At 45.9% G+C, this 21992-nt stretch overlaps 1 protein-coding gene across 2 annotated transcripts in view; it reads right to left on the bottom strand.

Moving 5' to 3' along the window:
• Positions 1-7359: 7359 nt before the first annotated feature.
• The window catches only part of LOC105896463 (ras-related protein Rab-26), an 89749-nt gene continuing 75116 nt past the window's right edge, over positions 7360-21992 (bottom strand). Inside the window, exons 6-9 of one of the 2 annotated variants that reach the window (XM_031568323.2) lie at positions 15909-15974; positions 9746-9802; positions 9157-9233; positions 7360-8643 (exon numbers count right to left, since the gene is read on the bottom strand). In XM_031568323.2, coding sequence (XP_031424183.1) covers positions 8544-8643; positions 9157-9233; positions 9746-9802; positions 15909-15974 — 300 coding nt within the window. In that variant the 3' untranslated portion in view covers positions 7360-8543. The remainder of the gene's footprint in view (positions 8644-9156; positions 9234-9745; positions 9803-15908; positions 15975-21992) is intronic. The other variant, XM_031568328.2, reaches the window with a different exon arrangement.

The following is a 21992-nucleotide window of genomic DNA, read 5'->3' as shown; positions in this document are numbered from 1 at the left end:
GTTTGTTCCCTTGTCTAGTCCTCGTGCTTCCTTGTTCCCGCCATGTGCTTTCCTGTGTTTGTTTGTCTATGCCATGTGCCCTCTTGTTGTTGTTCGTGTCTCCACCCCTCACCTGTTCCCAATCACCCGGTTTGCTTGTATTATTGGTTTCTCCTGTGTCCTGTTATTTCCCTTGTTTAGTCCACCTGTGTCTCATTGTCTGCCCCGCCTTGATTGTTCTCACCTGTCCCTCGTTATCTGTTGTGTGTGTGTGTATATATATATATAGTCCTTGTATTCTTGTTTCTCGTTGCGTCTTTGTAATTACATGTTACCTGGTATTTTCATTGTTTTCCCGCTGTTCCTCGTGTTTCCAGCGATTAGCGCTTCCGCCTTGTTAAATTGATTTACTCGTGCTTCTGACCTCTGCCTGTACAACGACTACTCTCCTGCCTATTCCCTGTTTGGATTTGTTTGCTTACTCTTGGACTGCCTACCTGTGTACCGAACCCTGCTAGTAAACGATTATTCTTCACTCTACTGTTTGAGTTCTGAGTCGTGCGATTGAGTCCTGCACATCGCCACCCATTCGTAACATGTTCCGAACACGGCCCTGTTCTCAGAGGTCAGAGGTCATCAGACTGACTGTTCTCAGAGGTCGTCAGACTGACTGTTCCGAACACGGCCCTGTTCTCAGAGGTCAGAGTTCATCAGACTGACTGTTCTCAGAGGTCAGAGGTCGTCAGAGGTCGTCAGACTGACTGTTCCGAACACAGCCCTGTTCTCAGAGGTCAGAGGTCGTCAGACTGACTGTTCCGAACACAGCCCTGTTCTCAGAGGTCATCAGACTGACTGCCCTTTATCTGACTGTTTGTTGTGGCTCTCATGACGACAGTAACCGGGAGCAACCAGGATCTCTCCATGGGGTGAGAGCAATGGATGAACAGGAACGCAGCAACCCAAAGCTTGATGAACCCGTTTCCCCAGACAGGAGAACATACCTCTAACAGACCGCACTGGGTTTCCACGTTCCACCTAGAACCGATGACATCCTCCATATTCCCTGGCAAAGGCACACTAACCCTAAAAGGGGACGGACAGAGAGAGAGGACACAACCAGCTCTGAAACATGTACATGGCCACTTCCTTGTCGGTGAAGTGTGTTGTAATCTTGCACCGTTCAAGAGTTGAGAGTATCTGTACAATAAAGTCCTGGCATACTGGACACTGAAGTGTAATAGCAGTGTGTGTGTGTGTGTGTATGTGTGTGTGTGTGTGTGTGTGTGTGTCAGACCTGATAAAGTTATCAGCAGTGTGTTCTGTCTTGTTTATAGACTAAGAGGCCCTTTCTTAGATGCTAAAGTATGGCTTTGGATTTTCATTGAGAAGCTTTAGGATGCCATCATCCTCCATGTGTGAGAAGAAACTACTGCAGCACACTTCCTGGAAGAGCAAGAGACAGGAACATCTCTGTATTTGAGTGCCCCCTGTGTTCAATCTGTGGTATTACAGGGTGACTGTCCTATGTGAATACTCTGGCCAGTGCTGTTTTCTTTTTGCCCATTCTGTTTTTCTTTCTCCCCACCCCTCTCTCTCCTCCCTCCCTCCCTCTCTCTCTCTGTCTCTCACACACACACTAACATACAGTGTGACAAGATAACAATACAGTCCTAGCATATTAAATTGTTATTTATAATACTGGTAGATGAAATCAAGCATTCTGATTGGTTGAAAGGAGGTCACAGGGTGTACTGTATTGAGCCATAATGTACTGTACAGCTGTTTACATTTACCTGAGCGTTCCATATCAGTGCGCACTCGAAATATACTACCTTAGTTAGAGAAAAAATGGCGGACCAAATCTCCGTAGATCATCTTATTTGTACCTAAAAGTTTTAAGTTTTACTTTTTTTTGCCTAGATTTTTAGAAAGTTACCGAGAAATAGACACTGTAAAATATAAAAACCCCATTATTGTAACTGAAAAATACTTCTAAGAGGATTTGCGAGGTGTATGAGCACCTATCAAAGGTTAGCATGCTACTAGCCGTTAGCGATTAGCAATTCCTCTGTTTTTGCAAAGCATCTGCCCCAACTTTCTTTTCCCGACATTTACATTTATCTTGTACATAATCCATCCCCATAAACCGGATATTTCAAGAGTAGAGATGCCTTTCAATATGCAGTTGCAGGATGGGTGAACGACACCAAGATATGGCATTTGGAGACAAAAACAATATGTATGAGATCACAGGACATGTATCCTGGATCTTATCAAAGCTAACCGTTCCTGAGCAAGCAAGAGTGCCAATATGGGCTAACGAGTTGTAGCCAAATCCCAAAGGGCTAAACAGCTTGCTAGTTATTAGCACTCTAGCTTGCTCAGGAGAGTTTAGCTCTAACAAGACACAGCAATTATTCATGATTGTATCAATTGTATATCTAGGTTTTCTCTGGCGACTGTTGTCGCATCCATCAGCACAACATATCCCGGGCATTTTGAACTTTCTGTGGGTTGTGACCGTAAACAGCTCGCTAGCTTATACCACTTTAGCTTACAGGAGAGTATAGGCTAACAAACGTGATGTTCCCTCCGCTTCGCGTCGGGCCTAACAACACCCTTTAACAGTACATTATTGACGATACAGTACTGCCTCTCGTACCTTATTGCTTAAATAAAGCAGGGCTCTCAAGTGTCACGCATTGAGCGTGACAGTCACTCATTTCGGTCTTTAGTCACGCACTCCCGCCACACATCGTATTTCTCACGCTGAAAAAAAACTCTAGGCTATTTAATGTGCCGCAGCGCGCAAACATGACCTGGACGCGCTGCCCTCACCATGGAGGAATCAAGCACGTCTCCCCGAATCCCCTGGAGTTCTGCCGTGAGGTGCCACTTATCAGCCAATAAAAAAAATAAAAAAAATGGGCTACACAATAGCCAATCCGAAAAATACATCTGTTGTATCTGGGTAAGATTTAATCCAGCAACCAATGAAAATAAAGCATCCTGAAATTGCGCGCGATTGATCTTTCGAAAGTTTCGTTCGTTCACCTGAGGAAACCACTGGAGCTCCGAGCATCAGTCTTCTACAAAGAGTAAGTCGTCTCCTGTTTTAATGTTACAACAAATTCACAATGGTTTGACACAAGCAATGACAACTTGACTGCAGTTAGAGAATATTTCCCAGATGATTAGCATCAGTTTTTAATGAGTGTTTGTAGCCAACACAGTTTGCCTTTTCACTATAGCTTTGACTCCGAACTTCGTTAATAGGCTATAATAAATTCGAGCAGGCCTATTAAAAATATATATAGCCTATAATTCGAACGAATATTAGGCAGCCCTTAATATTCAATTATGTTATGGGCATTATTTTTTGTAAATGTGTTTGCTTGAACATTCTATTCAGATTCCGAGGCTTTTTCACGCCTGGTGAAGTTGTGAATCGCGAGCTCATTAGGCATACTAGCATGAGTATAAATATCCTGGCCATGGATGCATTAATCATTGCATCTGTCTTTCAAAGAGGTCAGGTAAAAAACAAATAAGCATCCTGTCCTTCGCCCAACGGGAAAGCCCCCTAAAAAGGCCAGATTAGGCCCAGAGAAGGTTGTAAACACATTAGAGGAGGAGATGGTGGAAGTGGAAGAGACAGTGCAGGTGGAAGAGGAAGAGACAGTACAGGTAGAGGAGGGAGAGACAGTGCAGGTGGAGGAGGAGGAGACGGTGCAGGTGGAGGAGGAGGAGACGGTGGAAGAAACAGTGGAGGAGATGGCTAGAACAAAAGGGAGAAAAGTCCCAGGAGCAGCCACATACAAGACCTCTTTTAATAGTGAATGGACCTCTAAATGGCCATGTATTACTGTAGGAAGCACCAGCTCATATTACTGGTGCTCTATCTGCCGCCAAGAGACCTCCTGTGCCCATCCAGGTGTGCGGGATGTGACAAGGCACATAGTAAGGGGCATCAGGCCAAACAGCAGGCACTGAAGTCAACCAGCACAATTAATGCATCCAATTCTATGACTATGGCATATATAATGGGAACCAACACCAAAAATGATAAAAGAGTCCAAAAAGGCAACAAACACCTACAATAAACAACACAAGTCATAATTCTCTCTCTCTCTCTCCCAAATTGAATAAATACTTTGTAATTGGTTGAATTGTCAGTGCCATGTGTCAAATCTTTTCTGCAAGTCTGAGCAATTATTAACAACAACAAAACACTAATAATAATATGGGGGGGGGGGGGGGGGGGGCTGGTCTGTGGGCATACGGCAGGGGCCGGGCGGGCGGAATGGGGGTGGGCCGGGGCGTCGCCGGGGGGGGGATATGTCACTCTTGCCTGTCTTCAAAACTTGAGAGCCCTGATAAAGTATATTATAAAGTGTTACATAAAGTATATTATAGCATATTAAAGTGTTACTTAAAGTATATTATAGCATATTAAAGTGTGACATAAAGTATGTTATAGCATATTAAAGTGTGACATAAAGTATATTATAGCATATTAAAGTGTGACATAAAGTATATTATAGCATATTAAAGTGTTATATAAAGTGTATTGTAGCATATTAAAGTGTGTGATAAGGTATATTATAGCATATTAAAGTGTGACATAAAGTATATTATAGCATATTAAAGTGTGACATACAGCGTAGGGTCCCATAGAAGAGTGCTGGTGTCGTGTCTGAATCGGACAAACATAAATACTAAGTGACATAAATATACACACTGCTTAAATGTATGCATGACTAATTGTCTATTGCGGTTGTAGTAAGAGGATAATCTTCATCTGTGTGTTCCTCCTCTTGGTGTATTGATCAGGGAGTCTGAGTGAAAAGCAGTGGTGAGTCAGATGAATCCCCACACTAGGGGACGTGTGTGTGTGTGTGTGTGTGTGGGAGCAGACTTATGATTGGCTGAGCACATAACATAGAGAGAGAAACTCAAGGAAACCCTTTCCTTCTTTGAATGGAAAGGAAAATGTGATCTTTGATCAAAACAAGTCTAAAGCAGCCCTGTCGTCCTCCTGGGTGTCTAAAGCAGCCCTGTCATCCTCCTGGGTGTCTAAAGCAGCCCTGTCATCCTCCTGGGTGTCTAAAGCATGCAGCCCTGTCGTCCTCCTGGGTGTCTAAAGCAGCCCTGTCGTCCTCCTGGGTGTCTAAAGCATGCAGCCCTGTCGTCCTCCTGGGTGTCTAAAGCAGCCCTGTCGTACTCCTGGGTGTCTAAAGCAGCCCTGTCGTCCTCCTGGGTGTCTAAAGCATGCAGCCCTGTCGTCCTCCTGGGTGTCTAAAGCAGCCCTGTCATCCTCCTGGGTGTCTAAAGCATGCAGCCCTGTCATCCTCCTGGGTGTCTAAAGCATGCAGCCCTGTCGTCCTCCTGGGTGTCTAAAGCAGCCCTGTCGTCCTCCTGGGTGTCTAAAGCAGCCCTGTCATCCTCCTGGGTGTCTAAAGCATGCAGCCCTGTCGTCCTCCTGGGTGTCTAAAGCATGCAGCCCTGTCGTCCTCCAGGGTGTCTAAAGCATGCAGCCCTGTCGTCCTCCTGGGTGTCTAAAGCATGCAGCCCTGTCGTCCTCCTGGGTGTATAAAGCAGCCCTGTCGTCCTCCTGGGTGCTTCCAACTAGGATGACTTTTCATTCCATCAGATGGGCATGGAAGAGGAAGCTCCTGATGTGGAGAAGTGTGTGTCTTAGGCTCCTGATGTGGAGAAGTGTGTGTCTTAGGCTCCTGATGAAGAGAAGTGTGTGTGTCTTAAGCTCCTGATGTGGAGAAGTGTGTGTGTGTGTGTGTGTGTGTCTTAAGCTCCTGATGAAGAGAAGTGTGTGTCTTAGGCTCCTGATGTGGAGAAGTGTGTGTGTCTTAAGCTCCTGATGTGGAGAAGTGTGTGTGTCTTAAGCTCCTGGTGTGGAGAAGTGTGTGTCTTAGGCTCCTGGTGTGGAGAAGTGTGTGTCTTAAGCTCCTGATGTGGAGAAGTGTGTGTCTTAGGCTCCTGGTGTGGAGAAGTGTGTGTCTTAAGCTCCTGATGTGGAGAAGTGTTTGTGTCTTAAGCTCCTGTTGTGGAGAAGTGTGTGTCTTAGGCTCCTGATGTTGAAAAGTGTGTGTCTTAGGCTCCTGATGAAGAGAAGTGTGTGTGTCTTAAGCTCCTGGTGTGGAGAAGTGTGTGTCTTAAGCTCCTGGTGTGGAGAAGTGTGTGTCTTAAGCTCCTGGTGTGGAGAAGTGTGTGTCCTGCCCCACCAGAGGACAGGAGACCCTGGCCAGGTGCTATGGCAAGTCTACAGGTCTAAGTCCAGAGCACCGTAGGGCATGTCAGACCACAAAGTCGTTAATGATATGGGTTTGAAACCCATAAATGCTGTCTCCTGTCCCCTATTCATTCGTAAAGGAGGGTCCAGTGTACCCTATGCTAAAGGAGATAAGAAAGGATGTTGTAGTGTACCCTATGCTAAAGGAATCAGATTCAGAGTCGTTTTATATTGCCAAGTAAGTTACAAGGAATATACAAGGTACAGTAAGATACAAGGAATTTTCTTTGGCCTTTTGGTAAGAAAGGAAACACTGAAGCACCTTTCCTTCAGTATTTAGAGAATGCGACTTAGATACTTCCGTGTCATTTCACTCAGTTAGGAACCTTCCTGAGGAAAAGAGACTCCGATACTGCTGTACTTGTACCTGCTGTGGTAGCAACTCGCAGTACAAATATAAGACCAGAAGAGGGCAGCAGAGCGCAATTCCTTGAAAGACATATACACCACCCGCCTCACCCGGAAAGCTACCTCGATTGCGAGTGACACCAGCCACCCCGCACACAGTCTGTTCAGCCTCCTACCCTCTGGAAGAAGGTATAGGAGCCTCCGTTGCCGCACCACCAGACTCAGAGATAGCTTCATACACCAAGCTGTCAGAAAGTTAAATTCTCTCCCCTCACTCCCCCCAGCCATATCCGTCAGTCGGACATGGGGCTGAAATCACTCAGGACTCTGCAACAAAACTGTCTCTTGCACTTTTATCACCTACGTTTACCATAACCACTTACTGTTATACCTGCACTGGGAATGTAACAAATACATCTTACAGGATGTCTTTTGCTGCCATTACTAAATTGCCTTTTTGCACTACCATAACCTCACTTTAAAGAAAAACGTATGCTGCTGCTGCTGTACGTGTATCTGTATGTTTTTTATATCTATATGTATATCTATATGTATCTAAATGTCTTGTCTTATCTGTTGTTGTGCCTGTGCACTTTATATGTTTCACCGTGGGAGAGTGGGAAACGTTTTTATCGATTCCTTGTATGTCTGACATGCAGGAAATTGACAATAAAGCTACTTTGACTTTGACTTTGCAACACAAAATATTTCAAACACAAACGTTTTTACCAGTTTTCTTTATTACGAGATAATTTCAGATACGTACAAAAGAAAAAAACACCTAAAAAGCTTATATAGCAGTAGCGGTTTGAACAGAAGCATGTGCCTGAACAGATTTACTGAAGCCATAGAGATATCAACGTATACGTGAGAAATGCCTTTACAAGGCCCTATCAGAGGTAAGGTTCATTACAAGTCTTAAGGACCATCGGAAATCTATCAAGAAAGGAAACACGACATTTAGTCTTTAATAAACAGATTGGTACAATACTGGATTAGTCATTTGTCAAACATTGAAGAAATGTTAAAAGTGTCAGTCATGAATTGATTAAAATTGTATTTCATCATGTATGTATGTATGTATGTAGGTAGGTATGTATGTATATATGTACGTATGTGGTTTACATGTAAAAAATATTAATACTGCATAAATTGAGATGCAGAAAAACATTAATCTTCAATCTGTGTAAATGCCGTTGATAAAATACCTGTACAATGCATGACATGTGACATGTGACAGTCCATTGAGCTCGGGGCGATATGGGATGACATCACATCAATATTGCCATAAATGACATCAGCGGCTGGTAGACGGGGACCCAAAGTTCTATGTTCTACGTTCTCTAAGGCGTCTACTGGTCTATGTCTCAGAACCCAACTACAGTCAGAAACATCAACAAAACAGCTACTTTCCATTGAACATTAAATGCTGATTACAAGCTGTGGACTCATACAGTAAAACTGTACATCAGATAGACCATACATTCATAAGGTATTGCACCAAAAAAAGACCCCCCCTTTTGAGTGTGTGTGTGTGTGTGTGTGTGTGTGTGCATGCGTGCGAGAGATAGCGATTCAGGGGGTTCTGGGCAGATACATTCAGAGCAGAAAGGAAAGGTGGGTCAGGGGGCGCGAAACACACACACACACACACACACACACACACACACACACAACTTTAACATAAAAACTGCTGCTTTGAAGCATTTCACGTCTACATTTCCACATGGAGACGAGTATAGCTGACAGAAACTGGCTCAGTTACGCACTCTGCCTATGCAACATACATAGACACACACACACGCACACACGCACCACATCACACACACACACAGACACACACACACACACACACACACACACACACACACACACACACACACACACACACACACACAGGTCATCTCTAGGTCCTGCAGCATCCAACCCCCTTCATCTCCTTGTTGACGTACTCCTGCAGCTGGAACTTCTCACTAGGCTCCTTCAGCACCCGATACTTCAGCTCCCTGACAGACAGACAGACAGACAGATACAGACAGACAGACAGAGAGAGAGAGATACAGACAGACAGACAGACAGATACAGACAGACAGACAGACAGACAGAGAGAGAGAGAGAGAGACAGACAGAGAGAGAGAGAAAGAGACAGACAGACAAAGAGAAAGACAGACAGAGAGCAAGCGAGAGAGAGACAGACAGACAGACAGACAGACAGACAGACAGAGAGAGTCAGGCACATAAAAGGTGTTATATTATCATTGTGAATACTTGCTTTGGCAATGCTATCTAAACAGTCATGCTAATCAATTAATCAATTATAGACTGAATTTAGAGAGAGAGAGGGAGAGAGAGAGAGAGAGAGGAAGAGAGAGAGAGAGAGAGAGAAAAAACTGCTACATTGTGTGCACAGAAACATAAACAGTATGTTTACTGTAAACATGAATCATAATACAGATATGTAACACACACACACACACACACACACACACACACACACACACACACACACACACACTTACTTTGCCACTGCTGTGAAGGCCAGCTCCACATTCAGACCAGACTTGGCACTGGTCTCCATGAAGGGCACTCCAAAGTCCTGCTCAGGAAAAAGAGAGACAGACACATACATACATAAAGAGAGGAAGAGAGAGAGACAGACAGCGAGAAATAAAGAGAGGAGGGAGAGACAGACACATACATACATAAAGAGAGGAAGAGAGAGAGACAGATACATAAAGAGAGGAAGAGAGAGACAGATACATAAAGAAATAAAGAGAGGAGGGAGACAGATAAATAAAGAGAGGAAGAGAGAGAGACAGACAGAGAAATAAAGAGAGGAAGAGAGAGAGACAGATACATAAAGAGAGGAGGGAGAGACAGACAGAGAAATAAAGATAGGAAGAGAGAGAGATAGACAGAGAAATAAAGAGAGGAGGGAGAGACAGACAGAAATAATTAGAGGAGTAAGAGAGAGACACATAAATAAAGAGAGGAGGAAGAGAGATGGAGGTAGAAAGTGTCTTATGCTAGCACCACACACACACACACACACACTCGTATATAAACACACACACACACACACACACACACAAAGGTTATAGCTCTTACCCTGGCCAGTTTTTCTCCTTCCTCTCTCTTGACCACTCTCTCATGTGCGGCATCAGCCTGGTAGAACACACACACACACACACACACACACACACACAATGATATATATATATTTTTTTATTATTATCAGGAGATACACACATACACACACACACACACACACACAAACACACGCACACACATCAGGAGATACACACACACACACATCAGGAGATACACACACACAGGGATTAAACATTGTCCCTGAACATTGTATCACTGGCTCATAGGTTTTCCTTCTGCTGTGAGAGTAAATGAGTGAGTGTGTGTTGTTTGTGTACACTAGTGGTAGCCTGTGTGTATGTGTGTGTGTTGTTTGTGTACATTAGTGGTAGTCTGTGTGTATGTGTGTGTGTTGTTTGTGTACATTAGTGGTAGCCTGTGTGTATGTGTGTGTGTTGTTTGTGTACATGAGTGGTAGTCTGTGTGTATGTGTGTGTGTTGTTGTTGCTGTTGCGTGTGGTCATGTGTTTGTGTATGTGTGTGGTGGTCTGTCTGTGTGTGTGTGTTACTGTTGTTGTTATGTGTGGTCATATGATTGTGTGTGTGTGTGTGTGTGTTACTGTTGTTGTTATGTGTGGTCATATGATTGTGTGTGTGTCTGTGTGTGTGTGTGTTACTGTTGTTGTTATGTGTGGTCATATGATTGTGTGTGTGTGTGTGTTACTGTTGTTGTTATGTGTGGTGTGGGAGCCTGGCCTTACAAGGGTAAACAGTGGGTACACAAACTGGAAAAGAGCAGTCAGAAACAGGGGTTGCGGTGAATGTAACTCAGGAGTTTATTTTACAAACTGAGGGGGAAAAGGGAGGGGGCGCACAAAGGTAACTCAAAAAGCTTCACCGGACTGGCAGTCGGCATCAGGGGCTCCGTCTGGCTCTTCCTGAGGCAAGAGATACAGAAACAACGATTAATCCTCTTCAGGAATACAAAAGGCAGGCCACGGGCCTCTTACCCTGAGACTGTCTTGGAAGGCGTCTGGTTCTCACTCCTCAGTAGCTCAAGACAGTCTGGCTTCCGTAATCCTCTGGTTGAGTTTAAAAAGGCTCCTGATTGCCTGATTGATTTAGTGCACCTGGGAGGTACAACCAGAGACACCTGGGTGGGGAGGAGTTCCCTATGAGAATCCTCTGGGGTAGTACCGCCCATCCAACACCATGCCTCTTAATTGCCTTCGTTTGGCTGTACTCGGCCATGTGGGGCACTGCTCACCGGCTGGGCCATCACATACCCCCCCCCTCAGCTCCGAACCACGGTGGGGAGCGGCCGACCACAGGCAGTCATCCCTTCTCGACATGGCATCAGCGTTCCCATGCAGTCTTCCGGCTCTGTGTTCCACTGTAAACTTAAAGTCCTGTAGGTGTAGAAACCAACGGGTTATTCTGGCATTCCTATCTTTATTGAAGGCCATCCACTTCAATGGTGCGTGGTCAGTGACCAATGTAAACTCTCGACCCAGTAAGTGATATCTTAGTTTTCCTATTGCCCATTTAACCGCTAGGCACTCCTTTTCTATGGTTGCATAATTCTTCTCATGGGGAAGCAGTTTGCGGCTAACAAAGGTTATGGGGTATTCACTTCCATCATGTACTTGGGACAGGACTGCCCCAAGGCCTACCTCTGACGCATCTGTCTGAAGAACAAACCTCTTGCCAAAGTCGGGGGTGTGTAGCACGGTTTCGCTGCAGAGGGCTTTCTTCAAGGCGTTGAAGGCCCGCTGTGTCGGTTCCGTCCACTTCACCCGGTTGGATGCACTTTTGCCTGTCAGCTCATGTAAGGGGGCCGCTAAAGAGGCAAAGTTAGGAATGAATTGCCTGTAATACCCCACTAACCCTAGAAAGGTTCTCACCTGACGCTTGGTCTGGGGTTGGGGCCAGGTTGTTATGGCATCCACCTTCTTTACTTGGGGTTTCACATTTCCCTCGTCCGACAGTGTACCCAAGGTAATTCGCCTCCTCCAAGGCGAGGGAGCATTTTGCAGGGTTGGCTGTCAGTCCCGCCTCTCGTAAGGCCTGGAGAACAGCTGCTAGGTGCTGCAGATGGTTCTCCCATGACGTGCTATGGATAACGATGTCGTCCAGGTACGCCGCAGCGTAGTCCTGGTGTGGCCGGAGCACCTTGTCCATTAGCCTCTGGAACGTTGCCGGGGCTCCGTGAAGACCAAATGGAAGAACTCGATAGTGGAAGGCGCCATCTGGCGTTGAGAAGGCCGTTTTCTCCTTTGCCTGTGGGGTGAGTGGTACCTGCCAATATCCCTTGGTTAAATCTAGTGTGGAGATGAACCGGGCCGGCCCTAACCTCTCGACCAGCTCATCTACCCGGGGCATAGGGTAGGTGTCAAACAGAGAAATCTCATTTAACTTTCTATAGTCATTGCAGAACCTTATGCTGCCATCCGGCTTCCCCACAAGGACTATAGGACTGGACCAGGCACTGTGTGACTCCTCCACCACCCCAAGGTCAAGCATTTTCCTCACCTCGTTTCTGATGGCCTCCCGTCTGGCCTCTGGGATTCGGTATGGTCGTAGCCTTACTGTCTTTCCCGGCTCTGTTCTGATGTCATGGGCGATGGCTGTTGTTCGTCCCGGGGCCTCGGAGAAGACATCTTTGTTTCTATCGAGCAGTTCTCTGAGGTCTTGTCCTTGCCTGGACGACAGCTGGTCACCCATTTTCACTGGCGGGAGGACCTGGGGAGGCAGGTTAGCTACCAGGACATTGGAGGGGACAGGGAGAGGCTCACGCCATGGCTTCAGTAAATTTACGTGGTAAAGTTGTTGGGCTTTCCTACGGCCTGTCTGCCGTACACGGTAATTCACGGGCCCCACCCGTTCCAGTATTTCATAAGGCCCTTGCCACTTGGCTAAAAACTTGCAATCATTTGTTGGAATTAAAACCATTACCTTGTCTCCTGGTTTGAACTCTCTCACCTGGGCTCCACGGTTGTATACTTGTGCCTGTTGCGCTTGGGCTTGCTGCATGTGCTCCCGAACTAAGGGCCAGACTTGGGTCATTCGGTGGTGCATTTGTTCCACATGCTCCACGATGCTGCGCTGGGTAGACGGCTGCTGCTCCCAGACTTCCTTGGCCACATCCAGCAAGCCCCGGGGTCTCCGACCGTACAGAAGCTCGAACGGTGAAAATCCAGTGGAACCCTGGGGTACTTCCCGTATAGAGAACAGAATATAAGGCAGCAGTTGGTCCCAGTTCTTACCATCAACATCGATCACCTTGCGCAACATCTGTTTTAGGGTTTTGTTGAACCTCTCTACAAGTCCATCTGTCTGAGGGTGATAGACAGAGGTTCTGATTTGTCTCACCTTTAGACTTTGGCACAGACATTTCATCACTTTGGACATAAAGCAGGACCCTTGGTCTGTCAAGATTCCATCCGGTAGGCCCACTCTACTGAAGAGCAGAAACATCTCCCTGGCGACCACTTTCCCAGTTGCAGACCGTAGAGGAATTGCCTCCGGGTAACGGGTTGCGTAATCCAGTATAACAAGGATATAGCGGTGGCCATGGCTAGATTTCGGTAAGGGCCCCACTATGTCCATCCCAATCCTGCTAAAGGGCGTTTCAATAATGGGAAGGGGTATCAGAGGACTTCGGTACTCTACCTTTGGGGAGTTGATTTGACACTCGGCACAATGTCGGCAATACTCCTCCACGGCCCTCTTGACTCCCGGCCAGTAGAAACGGCTGAGAACACGGTCATACGTCTTCTCCCTCCCTAAATGTGCCCCTAGCAAGTGGGAGTGGGCTAGGTACAACACTTTTGAAACATAGTCTTTGGGGATAATCAACTGTTCGCAGATATCGGAGTTCTTCTTAGTTACCCGGTATAACAGCTTATCCTTGATCATAAAATGTGGAAAAGACACTTGACTCACCCCATCCTGCTTTTGACCCTCGATCACTTGGACGTCTCTCCAGGCTTGGGTCAGGTTGGGATCCCGCAGCTGGGCCGAGCCGAATTGTCCTGGCCTAAGACCTTCCTCCATTTCAACTTCCGGAAATTGAGAGAACACCTCGTCTGAGTGTATGTCTTCCAGGGGCTCCACCTCAGCTGCCCGTTCAGGGTCTGTTGCTGTGGTCTGGGTGTGGACAGCCTTACCCACGTCGTCATCAGTTTCTGCAGGGCTACCATCGGGGGATACTGCAGCCCAGGCGGGGCGAGTTACGGAAGACTTTCCTATCTTCACAGGTCGTTTTCTGGTTCGCCGTTTTGGGTCCCTTGCCTCCGCTGGCCAGTAGCGGGAGAAGAGGGGGCTGTCCCGGCCGAAAAGCACAGGAACTGGCAGTTGCTCGACGACCCCAACCTGTAAAGCGAATCTTCCTCGAGGAGTGATCACTTCGATTTTGGAGGTTGGATACTTCCGGGTATCCCCATGGATGCAGGACACAGACATCTCTTCACCCCAGGGTGCACTGGCGAATTGTGGTCGAACGAGAGAGACCATACTTCCGGAGTCTAAGAGTGCCTCTGTGTCTCTCCCAGCAATCTTCACCGGAAACTTTGGGGCTGGTGCTCCCTCATGGGCCCAACAGGTAGTGAGGTGGTGGCAGTAGAGGCCCTTGTTATCGGTAGACCCGGCTGTCGGCATCGGCTCATCCCGATCAGGACACTCTCTGGCTAGGTGTCCCTCTCTGCCACAGGAAAAACATCGTGGGACTGGAGGCCACTGGGTTCGTCTTGCAGCCGGTCCGGTCCAGCCAGAGGGCGTTCGGGCTGGTGGGGAACTGAAAGCTTTGCCTACCATCTCTCTCTCTGTCTTGGCTTTAGAATTGTTTGGCTTGTTATTTTCTGACCGCATCAGACTAGCCATCACCCGGTGATTTTCTAATAAGGCTACTAACGTGTCTACATTGGGAGGCCCCTGCTGGGCGACATACCTCTTGGCATCGTTTGGCAAGCCCCGTATACACCGATCAATCACCACTCTGTCCACTATGGGCGGCCCTTCTGCTTCTTCCAGCCAGCTCCTGGTTTGACGGACTAGACCCATCACCTGTGCCTGGACGGGGAGAGAAGGGTCGTAGCTCCAGTCATGCACTCGCTGTGCCTTGGCAGGGAGGCTAAGTCCATATTGAGCTAGGATGGCAGTCTTTACCTTATCGAAACTCACGGCATCTGCAGCTGAAAGATCCCGACAGGCTTTCTGAGCTTCGCCGGTCAAGAAAGGCATAAGGTTGTTCGCCCATTCTGCTCTTGGCCATTTCTCTCTCGTTGCCGCCCTTTCAAACAGGGTAATATAGGTCTCGACGTCATCATCTGGCGTCAGTTTAGTCAGCACCTCTTTTGGCTTTCGCTCTTTCGGTTTTCCTGTTGCTCTACACAGCTCTACTACAGCTGTCTGCAGATTGGCTTGCGAGGTCAGAATGGCTTTCAAGATCTCTTCCATGTTCGACCTTCTCCTCTGATCCGACGTGCTCTATTCCAACTCGGTATACCCACTGATAGCGAAGACTCAGAATGCCCGCATTCTCCACCATATGTGGGAGCCTGGCCTTACAAGGGTAAACAGTGGGTACACAAACTGGAAAAGAGCAGTCAGAAACAGGGGTTGCGGTGAATGTAACTCAGGAGTTTATTTTACAAACTGAGGGGGAAAAGGGAGGGGGCGCACAAAGGTAACTCAAAAAGCTTCACCGGACTGGCAGTCGGCATCAGGGGCTCCGTCTGGCTCTTCCTGAGGCAAGAGATACAGAAACAACGATTAATCCTCTTCAGGAATACAAAAGGCAGGCCACGGGCCTCTTACCCTGAGACTGTCTTGGAAGGCGTCTGGTTCTCACTCCTCAGTAGCTCAAGACAGTCTGGCTTCCGTAATCCTCTGGTTGAGTTTAAAAAGGCTCCTGATTGCCTGATTGATTTAGTGCACCTGGGAGGTACAACCAGAGACACCTGGGTGGGGAGGAGTTCCCTATGAGAATCCTCTGGGGTAGTACCGCCCATCCAACACCATGCCTCTTAATTGCCTTCGTTTGGCTGTACTCGGCCATGTGGGGCACTGCTCACCGGCTGGGCCATCACAGTGGTCATATGATTGTGTGTGTGTCTGTGTGTGTGTGTGTTACTGTTGTTGTTATGTGTGGTCATATGATTGTGTGTGTGTGTATTTTCACCTTGTTCCCTAGGAGCATTAGTACCACATCCTTCTGGGCAAACTCATGAACCTCTGTCAACCACGCCTGAGAAAGAGAGAGAGAGATAAGGATGACAGGGAAAGAGGGAGAGAGAGAGAAAGAGAGAGAGGGAGGAGAGAGAGAAAGAGAGAGAGATGGATGACAGGGAAAGAGGGAGAGAGAGAGAGAGAGGGAGGGAGGAAAGAGAGAGAGAGAGATAAGGATGACAGGGAAAGAGTGAGAGAGAGAGAGAGAGAGAGAGGGAGGGAGGAGAGAGAGGGGTGGGGAGAAAGAAAAACAGAATGGATTGAGAATGGGCAAAAAGAAAACAGCTCTGGACCGAGTGATCACACAGGACAGTCACCCTGTAATACCACAGATTGAACACAGGGGGCACTCAAATACAGAGATGTTCCTGTCTCTTGCTCTTCCAGGAAGTGTGCTGCAGTAGTTTCTTCTCACACATGGAGGATAATGGCATCCTAAAGCTTCTCAATGGAAATCCAAAGCCATACTTTAGCATCTAAGAAAGGGCCTCTTAGTCTATAAACATCCCTCCCTGCTCTTCAAACCTGACAGAACACACTACTGATAACTTTATCAGGTCTGACACACCCACACACACCCACACCCACACACTCTCCTCTCTCTACCCCCCCCTCTCTCCCACAGGTGGGGTACATACACACACACACACACACACACGCACGCACGCGCACACACACGTACATGTGTCTGCAGGAGTCTCTCCTCTCTTCCACAGGTGGGGTACATACACACACGCACACACACACACACACACACACACGTACATGTGTCTGCAGGAGTCTCTCCTCTCTCCCACAGGTGGGGTACACACACACACACACACACACACACACACACACACACACACACACACACGTACATGTGTCTGCAGGAGTCTCTCCTCTCTCCCACAGGTGGGGTACACACACACACACACACACACACACACACACACGTGTCTGCAGGAGTCTCTCTTCTCTCCCACAGGTGGGGTACATACACACACACACACACACACACACACACACACACACACACACACACACACACGTACATGTGTCTGCAGGAGTCTCTCCTCTCTCCCACAGGTGGGGTACACACACACACACACACACACACACACACACACACACACACACACGTGTCTGCAGGAGTCTCTCTTCTCTCCCACAGGTGGGGTACATACACACACACACACACACACACACACACACATGTGTCTGCAGGAGTCTCTCCTCTCTCCCACAGGTGGGGTACACACACACACACACACACACACACACACACACGTGTCTGCAGGAGTCTCTCTTCTCTCCCACAGGTGGGGTACACACACACACACACACACACACACACACACACACACACACACGTACATGTGTCTGCAGGAGTCTCCTCTCTCCCACAGGTGGGGTACACACACACACACACACACACACACACACACACACACACACGTGTCTGCAGGAGTCTCTCCTCTCTCCCACAGGTGGGGTACACACACACACACACACACACACACACACACACGTACATGTGTCGTGTCTGCAGGAGTCTCTCCTCTCTCCCACAGGTGGGGTACACACACACACCCACACACTCACACCCACACACACACACACACGTACATGTGTCTGCAGGAGTCTCTCCTCTCTCCCACAGGTGGGGTACACACACACACACACACGTGTCTGCAGGAGTCTCTTGACTGCCGTCTCCTGCTGAGACACACAGGTAGAGAGGGACTGCAGGGTTTAAAGCAAAAAAAAAATCCTGAGCCTGAACTTTTTTTTGTGTGTGGGAGGGGGGGGGGGGGGGGGGGGGGTTGTCTTCCCTTGGCATGGACACATTCGCAGGGTAAAAAAAACAAACAAACAAACAAACAAACATTTAGAAATGAATGATTGCAGATTATGGTGAGACTTTTGAAACTGCAATCCCAAGAAAGGTCAGTAATTAGGCCAGGCAAATTAACCCTTTTTGGAGCCAATAATAGAATTAATTGTAAAAGAATTTTTTTCAGCATAGATCATTTCTATGAGGTGTCCAGAACAACATACTAAAAGTCCTAAGAAATCCTAGTTGAGGAAATATGTTTAATTCTCATCAATCTGAGATGTGTGCTAATAATGCATGGCAAAAATACACCTCAAAAATGTAATTTTTTTCCTTTACTCCTATCAAAATGAAACTTTACACAATGAAAGTACCCATGAAAAGTAACATTTTTTGTATTACAAGTTTCTTTGAAAATGAATTTTAATATGCAAATGAGCTATACACTAATCGAATATGCCCAAAATACATCCAAATAGGCTTATTTTTTTCCTTTACTCCTACCACAATAAAACTTTACATAGTAAAAGTATACATGAAAAGTAACTTTTTTTGTATTACAAGTTTCTTTTTAAATGAATTTAAATATGCACATGAGCATCACACTTATTGAATATGTCCTAATTGCATAGGCAGAAACACCATACCCCTGGCAGGTACTACCAAGCCAGGCAGTTTTCAGGTTAGAGGCCAGTCTAAAAGCAGCATTGCCATCTCCCATTGGCAGTAGGATGATTGGATGAAGATTGGGCCGATGTATTTGTCATACATATGAAGGTGTTTCTGCCTATGGACATATTCAATAAGTGTGGAGCTCATGTGCATATTCAAATTAATTTCAAAAGAAACTTGTAATACAAAAAAAGTTACTTTTCATGTATACTTTTACTCTGTAAAGTTTTATTGTGGTAGGAGTAAAGGAAAAAAATAAGCCTATTTGGATGTATTTTGGGCATATTCGATTAGTGTATAGCTCATTTGCATATACAAATTAATTTCAAAAGAAACTTGTAATACAAATTGTTTTACTTTCCATGGGTACTTTCATTGTGTAAAGTTTCATTTTGATAGGAGTAAAGGAAAAAAAATACATTTTTGAGGTGTATTTTTGCAATGCATTATTAGCACACATCTCAGATTGATGAGAATTAAACATATTTCCTCAACTAGGATTTCTTAGGACTTTTAGTATGTTGTTCTGGACACCTCATAGAAATGATCTATGCTGAAAAAAATTCTTTTACAATTAGTCTGTCGTAAAACGCTATTTTGCCTGGACTAAATAGTCCTCCACCTCACTACAATATGGTACTAACACATGTGGCATTTACGATTTCTTTTGATATCAAGTTTTGCTGCTAAGCTTTGTCCTTGAAAGGTTACAAGATGACTTACAATTGACCGATCGCCAGGGCCCCGCCCCCTTAGTTACTGTTGCTACGTCCGACACAATTCCCGGAACTGTCAAGCCAAAAGCCATGGCGAGTACGGGGACAAGCGCTATAGCTGTCAGTGTGAGTGATGATTTTTGGAGTAATAACTCCGCGATATCCTCCAGATCAAGGGACTGCAATATGCAGTGGAAGGATATATCCAAAATATTAACATCAACAACGAAGTGGACACAACAATAATCGAAGCATAAGCATACAGGTCTCAATAAAAAAAATGAGAAACCCCACGACCTCTTCATTAAATGCAACCAGCACAGCCTTGTAGACTAGTCATGTTATTTCACCACTGGGTAAGATATGTATATAATATTTCAAGCTAGCTAATAACCTACAAAGATTCTTTATTCTTATTATTTATTCTGTCTCTGGAGGTATCTGTCTATCTAGCTAGCTAGGATGGTGACAATCTAGAGAACAGTACAGTGATGTACCAGTGTGGATCAAGATAGCTACTAGTAACGTTATTGTTCAAGGGATGTGTGTGCATGTTGCTGAAAGTATTTCACATTCACTGTAGTGATAACTTGCTTGTAAACTGACGATCCTGATGTAAAGCTATGGCTTTGTATCAGATCGCCAGGTTATTGCTCTCAGGTTGTGCCTTATGCATACCTTGGGATACTCAGGAGTAGGTTGCCCATTCACAAAATGCCACAAAGATTAAAATAAAAAAACTTCATAATGGCCTTTTGTTCAACATTGATACAGTATGTTAAGCTCGAGCTGGTCTCTCCAACTAAAGTGTTAATGTTAAAATGTTAATATTACCGTCTGTAAAATTGCACGCTGAGCTATCCTAGCTAGCGATGTTGATGTTACGTCTGTAAAATTGCACGCTGAGCTATCCTAGCCAGAGATAGCAAACGCCAGCAGCATAAATACAAAGTGTTCGTTAAAAGTTCTGTTCAATGTTGTATCAAGCATAAATACAAAGTGTTCTGTTCAATGCTGGCGTTTGCTATCGCTAGCTAGGATAGCTCAGCGTGCAATTTTACAGACGGTAACATTAACATTTTGACGGTAACATTTTGATTTTAACATTAACACTTTAGTTGGAGAGACTAGTTATGTACTTGTAGTGGTAATAATACACGTTGTCATGAACCATAACTGTTTGGGGATGTTCTCTCAACTAGACAGTTAGTTATCATACCTAGCGATAGCGTAGTTCGCTAGATAGATATCATAGCTAGCTGCAAGCAGCTTCATTTACTTTGGAGCAGACATATGTGTGTTTTTCGATCTATTGAGTTGAGAGTGTGGTCTCCCACACTGTTTAATCCACCGCCGGCACCTTTCCTCTCGTGTTTTGGGCTTAGGAAATGCGAGAAAAAAACGACGCATCCCTCTAATCTCTGTGTCAGATCTTAAAGTCCCGTAAGCACACTGCTTCACCATGCTGCTCAGACCTCAAAGTTGTCGGACCTTCTTCTCTTAGTAGCGGTTGCTAAGGTATGATTGGACGAGGGCCGTTCTAGGGAGGAGTTTCGCGATCGGTCAATTACAAGGTGACATGTTATAAGGGTATGTCAGTGGAAGAAGATTTGATTTGCAACCATTTAATTGAGGATATATGAAAAAGGACAGCGATTTACTTTTTAAACTGTTAAAGTGCAACAGTGAACTGTAGATAATAATGTAGTTTTATATTGCAACATTTCCATAATTACTTTGTTCAAAAGAAATAATCGTAAATTAAATACTAGGAAATTAATAGAAAATATATCAATAAAATAAATAACAAACAAAACATTAAAATGTTACAAGAACTGGTAACTTTAATGTTGGGAAATAAATACAAAACAGGACTTTGTCCATGTACTTGTTGGTGGCTTCGTCGACATTTAAGGAAAACATGCCGCTGTGGATGTTGCTCCCGGTAAAGGCGTTGTGTGTTGGAGAGCTAGCTAGTTGCATAGGCTATATTAGCTTTCTCGAGCACAAAGTGCAGAAGCAAGCACCTGCTTCTCTTAACTTCTTACACCAGCTACCAAAAGGCTTACTGTCCTTCCCTTCCCATTTCTTCTATCCATGCCCAGCGCCATTTATTTTCATGAACTTACTTTCCATCCTACTCTCCTTTGGTGTGGTGTCTTTCTACTCGGGCATCTACGCTAGGCAGAGCGATAGAGAAAAGTCGGTGTTTGAAGCACATTTCCCCAAGACCCGCCCCAATCTACTTCTGATTGGCTAATAATGTTATTTTGAGAGCGGGAGAGTTGTGTTGCTTTCATTTCATTGGCAGACAAACTCATAAACTCGAAAGTGATGGTGATGATATCGAGACGTGTTTTTTTTTTTTTTTTTTTAATATAAGAATTTTTTTCGCAGCCAAACACCGCACGCCGGAAATCCGGCACGGTGCCGGAATACTTTAATCCCTGGGACTGCATGGCATGAGGCATGAGGCTCTGTCTCACACACACAAAGCTCTGATGAGCTCTAATGACCCTCTGTGTGTGTGCATGTGTGTGTGTGTGTGTGTGTGTGTGTGTGTGTGTGTGTGTGTGCACGTGTGTATGTGTTTGTGGGCACGTGTGTATGTGTGTATGTGTGTGTATCTGTGTGTTGTGTTCTTTCTCCTTCCCCCCTCTCTCTCTCCCTCCCTCTCTCTCTCTCTCCCCCCTCTCTCCCCCCCCCCTCTCTCTCTCTCCCTCCCTCTTTCTCTCTCTCTCTCTAAGTGTGCAGTAATCAGAGTCATTGTGCTCCAACAATAGGCCAGGTGATTGCACAGGCAATAGGGATTACACCGGGAGTCGGGCCAGTA

The sequence above is a fragment of the Clupea harengus genome, chromosome 1, assembly GCF_900700415.2.
Source record: "Clupea harengus chromosome 1, Ch_v2.0.2, whole genome shotgun sequence".
Classification (NCBI taxonomy): Eukaryota; Metazoa; Chordata; class Actinopteri; order Clupeiformes; family Clupeidae; genus Clupea; species Clupea harengus.
Note: the sequence above shows the minus strand (reverse complement) of the source record. Positions and strands in the feature narration are given on the sequence as shown.